This window comes from Columba livia, chromosome 1, assembly GCF_036013475.1.
Source record: "Columba livia isolate bColLiv1 breed racing homer chromosome 1, bColLiv1.pat.W.v2, whole genome shotgun sequence".
Classification (NCBI taxonomy): domain Eukaryota; kingdom Metazoa; phylum Chordata; class Aves; order Columbiformes; family Columbidae; genus Columba; species Columba livia.
In genome coordinates this window covers 136182636-136198380 of record NC_088602.1, presented here as the reverse complement: position 1 = coordinate 136198380, position 15745 = coordinate 136182636, and the positions used below count along the sequence as shown (strand labels likewise).

The window sequence follows — 15745 nt, the reverse complement described above, 5'->3', positions numbered from 1 at the left end:
TTTTTATCCGAGGATCTCGACACAAGGGGTGACTGATAGCCATTATTAACCCCACTTTACAGGGGAAATAACAAAGTCTTAGCAAGGTTAAGTAACTTGCCCAAAGCTACACAGCAAGTCAGTGGCAAGACACATGAAAAAATAAAGCCCCACACTTCTGGGTGAAGAGTTTGTCCAAACTCCTTCAAAACAGCAAGAAGGAAGAGGGTGCTGGGGTGGTCCAGTCTGCAGTTTCAAGTGCTTGGGACAGGTCTCATGGAGGAGCCTGGCAGGTGCTTCAGACCAGGATACCTTCACTATAAATGGCTACAGGTAGGAGAAATGGATGCCACCTTCACTGTTTTAATTGCATTTATTTCCCTGTCCCTAGCAATGTGGGAGAGGCATTTTACAGGGAATAGGCCGCTGAAGCTGAAGCAGAAGTGATAAATCACATAGGCTTTGTGGTTCCTGTCCATAAACCTTTCCTTTGGTTTCTGACTAACGCCTCACAGATTTTGGATGAAATACATTTCAAACTAGTAGGTTTCATGGTGGAACACTTCTGATGCAATGCAAACTGCATTGTTTACTTCTGCAGGAGCTGCAGGAGGGAATGGCTGGTGCCAGACATCTCTTGGAGGGGACCCTTTTGGTGTCAGGGGCCTTCTCTGCTCCCCAGCAGCAGATCGTTTGCCACATTTATTCCACAGGGTGGTGAACCCAATCCCTGGTCTGTGCTATCCTCACAAACCTAGGCGGTCAGGTTTTGAACTGGTTTAGTTCAGACTGCCTTGCATAGTTTTCCTCAGTACGCTTTTACTCTACCTGCTTCTCTAAAGATGTTCCTTTTCATTCAAGGTAATGCACTAAAGCACTTGATTTTCAGCAAGGAACAGTGTCACCATTTTGCCACTAATAAAGAAGGAAAAAAAATCTTTCAATCAATCAGGGTCTATTTAACACATTAGCAATTTTCCTTCATTTTTCTGTCACCCTGCATTAACAGCCATGGGGTCAAATCCAGCCCTGGTGTAATTCCAAAGGAGTAACACTAGGAATGAGCTTCACCCATTATCTCTAATGTTGCTAAAAAGGTCTCAATAATAGATTTTTTAAGTTCTTGATTCTGAATACTAATCAAGTCCTCTAAAAAGAGCACTTGAGTGGGATGCTACTAAAACAAATATGCTCTGGTATTTTACACCACATCTTTCTGTTCTGTTGCTCATTTCTGTGCAAATGAATGAGTTTCAGGAAGTCACTTTCTGCCACAACATTTGTTCTCAAGCAGTGTGTGGGTCACCCATCCTCTATCTATATGCCCTCCATGCAGCCTCCTGCAGCAGCCCAAGAGCCAGCCACATGTAGGATGTCCTAGCCAAGGTTCCTCCTTTATGGACCAGCTTCCCCCCCAGCTTTTTGGATGTCGGTCTTAAGCACAATCCTCACCACAGCTCACCAGCTGCAGCCTGTGACCCATACACCCAGAAACTCCAGCTCAGCAGCTCCTGGCCATCTCCATCCAACATCCCAGTGAGCACCAAGTAGCTCCATGGAGACATCAGAGCACAAGAACAAAGTAAATGCAGCATCATATCGTACCTCCCGCATTTCACCTCTCAAATATATGCTTTGCATTACTGCTGTGGTACATTGGCCATGGCCAGTGATCTACACATGCTCTCTTGCTGGGAGGATCTGGGTCTGCACCACCACCTCCACCTCTCCTTTCTAACACTGATTTCACTCTTACCACTTTCTCTGTGGGCATCAGACATCTCTTTCCCTACTGCTTTAGGCTGAGGGTGCAGGAGAGCAGTGTGGTTCCCCAGGAACCTGCCTGGCCGCGTGCCCCCGGTACACAGTCCCTGCCATCACCTCGACAGCAAGCAGGGTGGCCACCAAAAGCCATTGTGAGCTAGGAAGGAGTCAAACTGCACTTAAATGTGCTGGTGGCTCAACATCACACCAAAGTCCCCAAGGTGAGAGTCACCGTCTGACTCAAACCATAGGTATTATTGTCCAACCCCACAGGTCCCTATCAACGTTGGCAGCCAATGACAGAACCTGAGGGAATGGCAGGAAGATGTGCCAGGGGAGGTTTAGGTTGGACATTAGGAAAAGGTTCTTCCCCCAGAGGGTGGTGGAGCACTGGAACAGGCTCCCCAGGGAGGTGTCACGGCCCCAAGCCTGACAGTGTTCAAGAAGAGACTGGACAAGGCCCTCAGACACATGGTGTGAACTGTGGGGTTGTCCTGTGCAGGGACAGGAGCTGGACTCAATGATCCTTGTAGGTCCCTTCAAACTCAGGACATTCTATGATTCTCTACCTGCAGCCCACAGAGTCCAGGTCCCAAAAACTGGGGCAGCCTGTAAACACGAAACAAAACAAAGCTCTCACCCTGATAACCAGCATAGTCCCAGAAGGTGTGTTCCCCCAGGGGTTATCCTGGCTGACTGATGAGTGCAAAACGTGACCACCACGGCTGAGAGCTGATTTTGAGTTGTGAGTTAGCTCAGGAATACACATAGAAAATTGTGGCTGTTTTTCAGGGGGAAACTCTGAAAGGGACTGAGCTTTGCCTCACATGGGCATCTAAATGTCACTACTGCCTGCAGCTGCTGGTAAAAACAAGAGGAGTTAGAGCTCGGTCTTCAGAAAGTAGTGACTTTAGTGGTATTTCAGACCTCCCTGAGGGAGATCAGGCATACGCGTATGTCTCCCATGGATGCCGTTTGGACACTGGTGACATTCATATGGGCCAGGGGCTACTTTCATGGCTTCTTTCACATTCCTGGCCATACACTAGTTCAGTCCAGCTCACTCTTGCTGCAGTCTTTTCTAGTGAAAAAGCTATTTCAAACCTGGGATACTAATAGTGCTGTCTGGAAAAGACATAATCTGACCTCCAGAATCCCCAAAATAAACAAGAGGAGTGAAAATGTCACATGCTGCTATTTTATCACACATACTCCCCCCTGGCTTTTAACAGTGAAAACCCCAGGAGGAAGTTCTCCTCCCAAGCAAGGGCAGGCTCTCACCCCGCAAAACATCGCCAAACTCTTAGATACCTCTTCAGTAGGAAGAGAAAGAAGAAGGGGGAGATGAGTAAGGGGAGCTTTTCCTTTGGGAGCTCAGGCCCTGCTCCTTCCACTCTTGGGAGGGTCACCCAGCAGGATTATTAATACAGCAAACCCCAAACAGTTCAAGTGTTCAGATAATGCTCCAACTAGCAAGGAATTACGTTTACAGGAGATGTTCCCATAGCTGTTTAGCACATTGAGAAATATTTTCTTTAAGTACCTAAACATGAATTTATTTGCTGGGAGTTTTTACAGCCTAACAACACCCAAAACAGTGCTAACACACCGGTATAGATTTTCCCGAAGCCTGCTGCCTAGGGAAAAGAACCTGCATACTGAATTGCATCCGCGGCACATGCCAGGGTCATCATCCCCGATCCTGTCTCTCCACAGGCAAACAGCACGTCCCCGAGCACACGGCCAAGCAGGGCCACACCACACACAGCACCGAGACTCTCATAACTCCTCCCCACCTCTGCAGGAGCAGCCGCTGCTGGGGACCAGCCCGGGCTTCCCCACCAGTGGTGCCTCTTATTTACGCCCAGCAGGACCCTGCCCTTTACGCCGTCCCTGCCTGCCCATGCGGCAAGGCTGGTCTGTCACTCGAAACTGCATGTGACTTGGTGAGAGCCACCGGCGGGCCCTGGGACGGGTCCCCCTTTCCCTGCCACATTGCCCACCCACCAGCCCCTTCCCCCTCCCCACAGACACGTGCAGTCTCTCCCTCTGCTGGAGGAGAAGTTGGGGAGGAGTGGGTAGGAAGGAGGTTAAATCACGGCGGTTCTCTGACACAACACAGCAAGGAAGGTCAACAGCCCCTCCTCTCACTGTTACCAATGCACCCAGCTAAAAGTTGCAAGTTATAGAGTTATGCTCTCACTTCAAAAACCTGATTGTTATGGTTTGGTGGGGAAAGAGGGGAGGCAGCATAAGTAATCACCATTTTTTTTCAGCATCACTAGGCAGGAGATCACTGCAAAGCACACGCTAATACATACACCTAGTGAAGAACAACCCTGTATTTTATTTAGGGTCTGTTGAATATTTTAGGGAAGAATATGAAAGCTTGTGTTATTCTGCAGGAGCGGTTTCCTTGGGAAAGTATACTCAGACTTTTAATCCTAAGAATATTTATAGTTAGCATAACTCAAATGGTGTTATGCATGCAGTTGGTTAGTTTAAAGTGGAGCGTCATGCAGCTTGCATTAATGTTGGCAAAGGCACTGTATGGAGAAACAGACTTTATGCTTACAATTATCCCAGCCCAATATGGAGTGTCTCTGACTAGCAGAGAAGAACTGATTCCTGCCATAAGGAAGCCCAGCACTGTTACAGAGATGCCTAATGCCAGCTGCAACAAAGCAAACAGCAGCGGGAAACGGCAGCCACAACAAGTGTGAGATTCCTCCTCCTGGCCAGTTTTGGGATCCCCCTTGGTTTTCTTCTGCTTCTTCTTCTTCTTCATCGCGGGCTCCTGCGCTTTGCTCAAGTCGGTGCTTTTCTCCCCTTCAGGTGCCTTCCCTGTCTGGCTCTGGTTATTCAGGGACGTGCCGTGCTGTGGTTTCTTCGCCTCCTTCTTTCCCATGATGATGAACTTTAGGTTTTCACGTGCGTGTGTGTACGCACGCTGATGGGAGTGTGAGTTTTTTTGCCCCCCGAAGCTTCGCTTTGTGCTGGCTGAGCTGTTCCCGGTATTTGAATCAAGAAGGCTGAACAAATATGGAAAACATTTGGAGCAGATTGTCAGAGCTTCGAAATGCCACATATAGCCCAGAGAAGAGGGGGATTCAAGGGGGGTAGCGAACTGCCAACGTGCAGTCTCCGGCTCTGCACGGGGTTTGGCTGTGCACACAGGGCTGAGCACGCATCTGCCGCCACGGCTGCATCGCTGTGAGCGCACACGTGCGTGCGTGTTCGTGGAGGAGCCAGGCAGGCAAGCAGCATGCAGAAAGTCTGCATCGCCAGCTGATGAACAGGAGGGAACTCTGTCTCAGCAGGGAGCCGGGAGCGATCAGGTGCCTGTGTCTGTGTGAGCACTGAGCAGGCAGGTAGGAGCTCATCACGCCATGGCTCTCCTGGGGACGACTGGCACGTAGAGCAGAACTCAGCACACCCACGCAGCACCAGGCACACAACGGGCACGTTTCATGCACCGGCTGAATCAGATGGAATGGGTGCATCTCACTGGGAGAGAGTTGACTATATGCATGGGAAGTATGAAATTAACACAAACAAAAATTCAAATTAGTACCCTGGGGAGTCAAAAGGAATCCTGTCTCTTCCCCGAAGTTGCAAAAGCACAGCTAGGCATGTTTTATGATGAGGTAGACCAGGAACTAGCAACGAGGGTGGTGCTGCTGTGCAGGTACTGGTAGCATATGGAACTGAACATCTGCTGAGAGTGTTTCCAGGGCTGCAAGTTGTCCATGCCAGGAAGATTATTTATGTTACCTAACTGAGAGAGATGTCTTATTGTGGACATGTGGTCACTGCACTTTTTCCATACTTTGGCTCACTCTGGTGCTTGGGGACAGCACATGAACAGAAGTGTTGCTTATTTGTTTATTTTTTCCTGGAATACTCTAAAATCTGTTCTGCAGCTGAATCCAGTGCTGGGGTGTCCTCCCAGACACCGATGGGGCTTCCCAGAGACTCTCCCCAGGAGGTGCCAGCAGGACTGGGGTCTGCAGAGTTAGACAGTAACTACCAAAGAAACAAATTAAGGAAGAAATTCTTTACAATGAGGGTGATGAAACACTGGAACACGTTGCCCAGAGAGGTGGTAGATGCCTCATCCCTGGAGACATTCAAGACCAGGCTGGACGGGGCTCAGAGCAACCTGATGTAGTTGAAGATGTCCCTGCTTATTGCAGGGGGGTTGGACTAGATGACTTGTGAAGGTCCCTTCCAACCCAAACTATTCTATGACACCAGGTCTGTGAACAGGAAGGAGCAAGAAGAGATGGGTGGTGAGCAGTCCCATGCCGGTGGCGGTGCCGGCTGCCGTGGGCTCAGCCAGGCTGTGCCGCACGCGTCTATGCACGGGAAGGCTGTGGGAAGCAAGTGGCTGCCACGACACCCGTGCTTAGCTCACGCCAGAGGAATTACTCAAAAGCTTAGGGGTAAGTAGGTGCTTAAACGCTTTCCTGGCCTGGGGCCTGAGTGTGTACAGCCTGATGTACAGCCCTCCTACGAGCCAGGAGCTGCATCAGTGCCAGCAGAGCACTGAAACCCCTCCTTGGTGCCTGCAACTCCATGTCCTCATGGTTGCAGAGACATCATGAGGACACACGAGCTTGTGCTGCCGCCCCACCAACAGCAATGGAGACAGCATAAATGGGCCAACCAGCTCTGTCCCCACCATTTGTTGACTTTTTTTTACCTTCCCAAAGACGAGTGTGTTTGAGCAACTAACAGGCACAAAGCACTGGGATGAGTGGGGCAAGTGAGAGGAAGCCATCGGATGTTGGAAAAATCACCAGCAAAGCTGCCTTTGAGTGCTGCAGAGCAGTTCAGGGGGAATAACCAAAATGTTGAAGTACTTGGAGAGGACCTTACGCATGCTGAGATAGCATCAAGGAAATATTTCCTTTGACATATTGGCAATGCCTTCTGAGAAACGACTCTATTTCCAGCTCTTTATGGCATTTAACAGCAATGAACTGTGTCTTCTGTATTAATAAATTATGATGTCACTTTGTTTTATGGGTTAAGCAATATCCTCTTTGGTTATTTATACTACCAAATGTATGAAAGAAAACTAGAAACAAAGTGATTTCGGATGCTTTCTCCACACATAACTCTCATGCTACATCCATAGAGCAAGATTAAGATATATTGTTCAAAAAAAGAAAAGGAAAATAAACTAGAGGTGAAAAAAAGTGAAAAAGCCCTCTTCCTTAGTCATGTTGTTCACTGTGCTGTGTTTTCATAGTTTCTTACTGAGAAGTTTTGTCACCATCATCCACTTTTTAATATATCCTTATGATAGCTTGCACTGATTGGTGTACCTTGTCTTTCAATCTCAAAGCCACACACAATCACAGGTTCTAGAGGGATGGGCTATTCAAGGAACAGCACCAAGGTCAGATAGGGAAGCAGTGGCAACGCTGAGAACACACATTTGCTGATGCCAAGCTGACCACCTGCTTTGATGATAAGTATTAAATGAAGTTGCATTTTCTTTTCTTTTCTGCCCTTCCATTTCCCTGTCCTGTGCCACAGATCTTTACTGTGTTTTTTCCCCCAGGAAAATCCTGGCACTGTTTTTAGCACCTGGATTTGTGCTGGCAGCTTGATTTATGATTGTTGTCTTCAAAAAGGGGCCAAAATCCACCTGCTTTATTCATGCTGACAATCATATTAGTTTCAGGAGGAGTAATTGCCTGAGGAAGATGAACAAGATTTAACCCAAAATCAATAAAATGAACAAGCACTTCACTTAGAGCCAATAACAGTCCTTGCTTATATCCTGGCCTGAGAATCTCTCTTAAAACAGGTGCCTAAATATCTTTCTGCACAGTAAGCACCTCAAAAATGAGGTCACGCTCCATTGGCAGCAGGCTGATTATCTCCTATGGGGTATATGTGGAAAATGCACTTGGGTCCCAGCATGCTGCAGCCCCTTCAAAAATCCCAGTTGCATGCCTGGTGTCCAGAGCCCTTAAGGCAGGAGAAGTCTAGGCCACTTCAGGGGACGTCTTCTGTACAGCAACCAAAAGGTTTGGGTATGAAACTATGAAACGTGCTCAACGTAGACCAGAGTTCACTTTCTCACAGCTGTTGCATCTGCAGTAGCTGCACCACTTAAAGCACTGGGTTTTTACAAGGAATCTGAAGACATTAGCTGCCATTTGTACTGGTCATGCTGAGACAGGGACCCTCTTCTGGGCTGGGTACAAGGTGCCTTCTCAGGAAGGCACTGTCCCCACACCACAGGACAGCAGGAGCAGCTTTCAGACACCTTCTGCTTTGCTGCTCCTACTGTTCATGTGGTTGAGTAAAGTAGTGATCAGACAACAGCTGACTTGCTTTTAGCAGGACACCTTCGGGGCTTCAATGGATGCCAAACGGTTGTGAAGAAAGACAGTCCCTCGTAATTTAAAAAAAAATACATATTGCATACTTAAAATCATTGAAGCCATATCTAATCTTTGCAACAATACACAGTTATCTAGAGAAAAAAATAGGGGTAAAATACATTGAAAAAATTTGGGATGGGGATGTTTTTGTTTTGAAATGGTTCAACAGTATGTACAAGAGGGAAAAAACATTCTTTTACTGTGGCTGGCTTTCCCTACAGTGTCAAACGTGCATATCTTAACACCCTGGAAAGTTTAATGGGGACAGAGAAAAGAGGTGTATGCTGGATTGATCTTTCATAATTATCAGAATCAGATTGTATTTGCTGATTCCACTTGGCATTAACAATTGAGTATAAAACAGCTGTGAAAGAACTCACAGCACTGGTGAGCAATGAGAAATTAAAAGAATTACTGTTTTAGAAATTGAAAGATTAAACAAGGACACTGAAATAACACTTTCTCAAGTAATACATCTTCCGGATGTCACTTGGATTTTCTCAGCAACACAAGAATAATCATTACCCTTTTATGCCCAAAGGCCCTGATTAAATGTGGTCTTAAATTAAGCACATGCTTAAATACCCTTCCTGGATGAGGATGTTTTTTGATTCGAACCCAGCTACCATCTCTCATGTGGCACGCAGTTGTAATTTTGATGTCCTTTACACAAAATGAGTCACGTTGCACAGATTTTCCATAGCCAGATACTATCCTCTGTAAAACATTGCCTGCTCTTGTTCCTCCCTTTGCCAAAAGGCAACGCGAACCGGGTGACGATGACAAGTCAAACAGCACACACCATGTCAGACATAGAAATGGCAGGATCTGGGCTGCAGCTTTGCAGTGACACAGTCTTTCCGACTTCTTCTCTCACCCACAAGGACACACAGTGTCGCATGGGACTCCAGAAACCTCGTATTTTTTTCTCCACTGAGATTTTTACACTGGAAATAAAGTGGTTTTGGCATGGTTGAACCGTCACAGACACGTAGATGCACACTTCCACATTTATACAGATATTTCTTCAAGGCATCAGCAGTCCAGCCAAGTGCCAATCACAGGGTTGCAGCACACAAATTCAAAACAGTGGAATTAGCGAGGAACAAAGGCTTGGACAAGGCTCAACGTGTTGCCCTGAGGACCACGGGGCATTTGGCTCCCTTTGCCCCAAGTGTAGCTCCACAAAAGGCTGCTGACCCAGGACCCCTTTGGAGATGCCACCTCCATTACAATGACTAGGACCAGGAGGGAGCCAAATGTGCCACAGCTGGTCAAAGGCTCACCCACTCGCCAAGTCAGCCTGGCCTATGGAGAAACCAAGACCCTGCCTTGTCCCCGCTCTCCTTTTCCCCTCTTCTACTCACCCCATAACAAGTAACAGATGACAGAGCTGGACTGAGCAGCGCAAACGCACTGTCAAGTAGGCAAAGTTCAGAACACTGGTGATCTGCTAAGTAACAAGGAAATAGAGGGTTCCCCATTCAAAGTAAACAGTGAAAGATTCTCCCTGAAAGCAGAGGTATAAAGTCAGTTGCTGTGAATTCTGAAGACTGATGCCCATTGACAGCAGGTAATAATAATATCTAGCTCTTGAAAGTGTAATTACACAAAAGACAAGGCCAATTAGATATGTGTCTGACACACGCAATTCAGACTGGTTTATGACACAGCCATTTTTACAGCTTGGGTCATCTGTAGGCAAGGCTTGTTTTTGACACACTCTTTTGAGGCCAGTTCATGTCATTTTGTGTGTCTGTTGGCTCTGCTGTGAGTGCTGGGTTGGGCCAGATAACCTCCAGAGGAACCATCCAACCCAAATTATTCTTTGTGTGTGCTCTGTGTGCTCTTTTGGCATTACTAAGGATAAGACCAAGGTGTGAAGCACTTCATTTTATCTGGATGGGGTGACAGACGTGGAAAGAAGTAGAATAGGGGTTGTTTTATGTCAGGCTACTCCACACTCAGGTGTGTATTTAACAATGTGTCTTACTCCCTCCAGCCATCGCATCTGACCACAAGGTAAATCTATGCATAAAAAAGAAATTAGGTCTTCTTTCAGATTAGAAAGAAATTGTGCCTTGCAGCCTCCACAGCAATAGTACCACATCAATTTAAATTCCTGAATCTTTTCTTTTGCTAAAGCTCCTTTAAGTGCTCTGTGCTTGGATCTCCTCACCTCCAGCTGTGGCTCCCTGAGCCCAAAAGGTGGCCCAGGCATTTACAGGGATCTCCTTAAGAAAACTTGCCAGTTGTTAAGCTGCCCATAGTGATTTGTTTCTGTCTTGCCTTCTACTCTTACGGCAGGTTCTTTGAGGTGAAATATTTTATTATTTTTCTGTATGAGGCCTGGAGCTGTTCCTTAGATGCTACAACTGACAGTCCCTCAAAATTGGAATGGCGCAGATAAAGGTGAGAAACTGTGATACCATGAAGTATTAGGTAAAGCTAACTGCTGCGGTGTGTTGTACACATTGCCATGCTCTAGTGAGTATTGTATACCAGCCCAGAGTCCTTTGCATCTCCCTGAGCAGAGTTAAGGAGTTTGAAAATGAGAGACAACTAGTTTATATACAGTCTCTGTGCGCTTTCCAAAGCTGGTCCTCATTCTTCAAAGTATATTTGAGGAGGATATCGTCCATCAAAACACGTTAGTAAGATGCTATGGCCATTAGACCTTCTCACCAGCTGTTAATTATTCCTTGGTTAAACAGAGGCAAATCCTCTTACTAGTGTTCTTTCTGAGGATAACGATTAGGTCTGTTCCATATGTGTGCTCACAGGGATGTGTACGTACACACACACATGCATGCACATGCGGGGCCCAAGCTGCCACCTTAAACAATACCCAGAAGTGCTAGGAAACCTGCCCATGGCTTTATGCCAGGACACAGCACGGGCTCTCGCTTTTTGTTAATGAGAGGGATAAAATGAAGCTTGACCCCGCAAGAGGACGTAAGAGGCCTCTGCAGCAGCACTGCTATGGCCATGTCTGTCACTGGCACCCCAATATGAATCAATCTTTTTAATAATTATTTTACTGGTCCCATAACACAAGTTGTTTCCATTTAAAGGTACAAGTCTCACCATTCCCAAGCGAAGGCAATAATTGGGGGTCCTAATAGCATATGCCACCTGCCACAAAGCAGTGCCCATGCCCACATTCCAGGCTCAGCAGCCCAAAGCTCTCCTCTTAGAGAAACCTCACCAGCCCCTCTGGGCTTTTGTCCTGGAGTGGGGACCCATGGCATGGCAGTACGGTGGCAAACCTGGAGCAGAGATGGCACAGCTGAGAGCAGAATCACCCTCATGGGCTGGAATCTCCATTTTACCTTGGGGAAACTGCAATTGCCTCTCCCCCCATCCCAGCGGGCAGCTCCTCGTGCTCACACCTCGTGACAGGGGAGTGAGTGGAAGGGAAGCACTGCTATGGGCTTTGGGTGTAGGACTCTGTCTCAGTACAGGGTGAGGATGGGATGAAAAAGCAAAGTAGAGCATAGCTCTCACTGTCCAGCTCTCCATTTCTTTCACACATCCCCAAACACAGAGCTAAAAGCCCACAGAAAGGGGCAGGATGGACCGCAAGAGAGCCTGCCAGGTGGAGGGATGACATTTAGAAGCTGTCCAAGCTCTGGCTTTGCTCAGCTCTGACTCCCAAGCTCTGACTGCTTGGGTGGGACTCACAGCCTGAATGGAGGGATCAGTCGGTGCAGGAGCCGAGGAGCTCTCCTGAATAGCAGTGGGTGCTAAACCTGCTCAGCTTGTCCCGTGCAGTCAGTGCTTTCTAATGAAACTAGAAAGGCCTTTTTTTCAAGAGGTACATGAAAAAAAGTGCATCTGAGCTGGTGTAACGCTACAGGCAGCTCTAATAAGGTGCTCTCTTCAAAAAATCCAGCACAAATTTTGTGGTGCATATGCATTTGTATCTCATTTTTCAGACTTTCTGACATTTACAGACACTTGGGGCTTTGTTTCTGCAGCTGGCTCAAGGTCTCACACTGGCACTTGGGTAGTCTCACTGCGTTATTCACTGTTCCAACTGTACTTCAAGCTCTGATGTACTCACAGGCACTGCAGTTGCCTGAAATACACATTTGGGTCCTTCTGGAAGGCAACAGCTGGAATTTGCTGAAGAGCTCTCTATCTTTCAAAAGCAAGAGGCTGTGACTTTCCTGTGACCAGGCCCCACCATAAGCGGTGGATTTTCTCAGAGAGATGCATTCAGAGCCCTGAAGCACTTGAGCACTTGTACTGACATTTTCAGCCCAACCCAAGTTTGTTGCTGACCTTGGTGTGGTGAAGATTTGCCCCTAGTTCTTGGCTGGTTCAAAAATGGAGCCCATGATTTTCCCTGGAGACGGGCAACCTGAGTATATTGGGGTTGACTTCTTCCAGTCTCTTTCTGAGTTTTTCTTGGCAACTATAGCGCTGCCTAGATGCTGGGCCATCATCTTCTGCCTCACAATGAGCTGGTTACTCCCAGAAATCAGCATCAGTTTTCTTCCCGCATTGCTGCACTGATGTAAACCACCTATACATCATCTCTGTAGAAGACCAAAGTTGTCTGCCCCTTATCACAGGCAAAACAGAGGCCTGACACTCAGGCCAGAGCTGCATGACAGGTTATTTGGGACTCTTGACATCTGCCCATCTCTACCCTGGCCCTTCTCTCTGCACTCCACCTCTCCTTGGACTCAGTTTCTCTCTGATCAGCAGGAACAGCATAGCTTCGTGTCCTCTGTTTTTTCAGACTGGTGACCTTTCATGTGAAAGGGTTCTTGAGGACATGGGGCTCTCTGCACTGCCAGAATTACTGCATGTGCTCCAGCAGATGTTGAAGAATATTACTTCCCATCCAAAGTTACCCGGAGTATTATATTTTCTTGGCTTAGCATTGTTATGAAATGTCAGTGCTTCGCAACTCTGACTCTCTTTTGCAACGTCCCTGAGGGGACACAACTGCTTTTAAAGCACTGGTTGGGTCTGGCAAGCCCTACAGACTTGCATCATCTTTCCTTCTGGAAGAACCTCAGCCATCCCTGTGAGATAGGTGAGACATCGCAGGATGGGAGATGAAAGCAAGAAGTGCTGAAAGTGTATCTGGAAGGCAGTCATTACTGGAATTATCTGAGGACTGCTTTTAGTTAATATTTGCCTGTCACACAAAAGAGGGAGGAGTGTATCATGAAATTTCCTGATGACACAGACATGTGAATGCTTGTCAATGCACAAGAGGCCCCAGTCTATCAAACAGGAAGAACTGTGTGACCTTGAGGATGGGAACAATGGGAATAGGATGAAATTCAATTGTGCCAAATGTAAGGTTTGGCACATAAGGTTGAAGTGTCAGAGTTTCTCTGGGAAAATAAAAAGCCTCAAGCGCCTTGGATGGCCACAGGATTACTATGAAACGGCAACGTAGCACAGCCATGGGAAAAGTTAAATGTGTTCAAAGCTGTATCAAGTATCTCCACCATGGGCCTGAAAAGCATTAATGACACAGAACAAGCACTGGTGGACCCTGTGAGGAGGCTGCATGCAGCATTACTCTCTTCTGTTGAAGAAAGATGAATTGCACCTGGAGCAAGTGTAACTAAGTGTTGATGGGGTGCTTGGTGGGGAGCTGGAGACCCTGCTTAACAGCAGGAAACTGAAAGGGATTGCCTTGTTCAACCTAACAACATTAAAGGTTGGAGAGGACACGATTGGTCTATAAATATCTCGTGTTAAACTTAAAACAATGTTGGCACAAGGACAAATGGATACAAATGGCCATGAGTACATTTAGCTTGAAAATCAGAGGAAGGCTTCTGACCACTGGAGCAGCAAGGCCGGGGAACAGCAAGAAACACAACTTGCTGTAAGACATTGCACGATCAATTTGTTAATTGTACCATTTGACAGGGTTGCTTGAGACAGTTCAGTGATGCAGGAAGTGCCTTCCCTTCCAAATCCCCGCTGCGGGCACACTTCTGGCTCCTTCTTGCTTATACAGGCGTCCTAACTCAGCCACATGAGGAGGCAAGGCTCTCTGTCCCCTGCACAGCTGTTTTAGGGCTTGGCATAACCTGACTTTTCATTTGTTAGTGGCAATTATTTCAATTTCTTGCATTTCTTAGAGAATAAACTAGAGGCTTACATCAGTAACCAGGTTGTTGGGGTTTTTTTGTAGTTAATACTTTGTACTTAGATAGCATCTTTCATCTTTCAAAGTGCTTTACATACATTAATTATTTAATTCTCTCCGTACCCCCTTTGATCTAGGCAAGTATTATGATGCTCAGTTTACAAGTGGGGAAAGCAAATGCAGAAGAACAAATCCTTGCTGCTAGGCTCATCCCACCAGGATTGATGCGGTTTCGTGGCTCTAACAGGTAAGGAAATGTTACATGATGTGCACAGGGTCTTCAAGCAATCCAGCAGCGGAGGTGGGGCGGTAAAACTTCTGGATCCCCTCTCCTCATGAAGAGGGAGAGGGAGGGGAGCTGCCAGAGAGGGCTGTGTACAGGGACCAGCTGTAGGATGCTGCTGGATGTACAAAAGAGGAACAGAATATGATCTGTCCTGTGCTCCCGAGAAAGACACAGAATTTAATTTAATCGAAGCATGTAGAACAAAGCTATCACAACAGTTAGGTGACTAAGACCCAAGTAATGGGAATAAATGCAAATATTTAAAAGCAGTAACTGAAGAGGAGCTGACATTGATCTGTGTAGAGATGGGTTCACTGAAAGGATGCGAGTCTTTCCTTTCTGTTAAAAATAAATAACAACTGATGTATTTTTGATTGTTCTTGTGTTGAGTGTTTACATTGTTTTTCAGAGTGACTGTCGGAGGCTGATTTGGAGATTTTATTGCTAAATTACTGAGCATTTTTTCTTGTAAATTCACATACTGATGTTATTTGTGTGTTTGGATGGCTGTGATGATGTGAGGACGCTGAAAATGCACTCTCCCTTATTCCAAACAGAAGTCTCACATTCCCCCTCTCTTTTTCATCCTTTCTAAAGGACATTTCTGTCTTATAGGTGCAGGCAGTGCGGTCTGGGAAACAATACACCTGAGGTCTAGTGCTCATTCTGCTGGTGGTTTGGCATCTGACGTTGCACGGGGGTAGTAGCTTGGTTTCAGCAACCAGTGCCCAGAGTGGGAGTTAAAAGATCAGGCTACCAATTTTGATAGATACTGACTCCTTTTGAGGCTGAGAGAATGCTATTTAGCACTAGCTCGCTGCTCAGCCTTACAGTGTGGTTTGTAAGGGAACTGTGGCTCTGTGCCTCCCAGCAGTCTGAACACAGCTTTTGCCCAGAGAAGCTTCTATGCTCCTCTGGATAAGACAGAGCTGTAGCATAATGGCCTTTTTGGGGGGAAACAGAGGGGAAAGGGCCTGAATTTGGCCATATTTTTCCTGCACCAAAATTTCTTCTTGTTACTGGTATCATTAATTCATAGAGAAGTCAAATGACTAAGGTTTTTTTAATTTCATGGTCATTTTGATATGCTAAATGGTGCCAAGAGAGTCAGTGGAAAATTAGCAGAGTTCAAATCCACATGGAAATTGCAGTGAAAATAGTGCTACTAAATATTAGTAATTAGCA

The 15745-nt window shown here is 46.6% G+C and overlaps 1 protein-coding gene across 2 annotated transcripts in view; it reads right to left on the bottom strand.

Moving 5' to 3' along the window:
* SSPN (sarcospan) overlaps nucleotides 1-15745 on the bottom strand; it is a 39967-nt gene that overhangs the window by 17488 nt on the left and 6734 nt on the right. Inside the window, exon 1 of one of the 2 annotated variants that reach the window (XM_005507072.4) lies at nucleotides 4319-4846. The exons of the other annotated variant lie outside the window; for it this stretch is intronic. Within the exon in view, the coding sequence (XP_005507129.4) occupies nucleotides 4319-4831 (513 nt within the window). The 5' untranslated portion in view covers nucleotides 4832-4846. Of the gene's footprint in view, nucleotides 1-4318; nucleotides 4847-15745 lie in introns of those variants that run through there. 2 annotated transcript variants of the gene reach the window in all.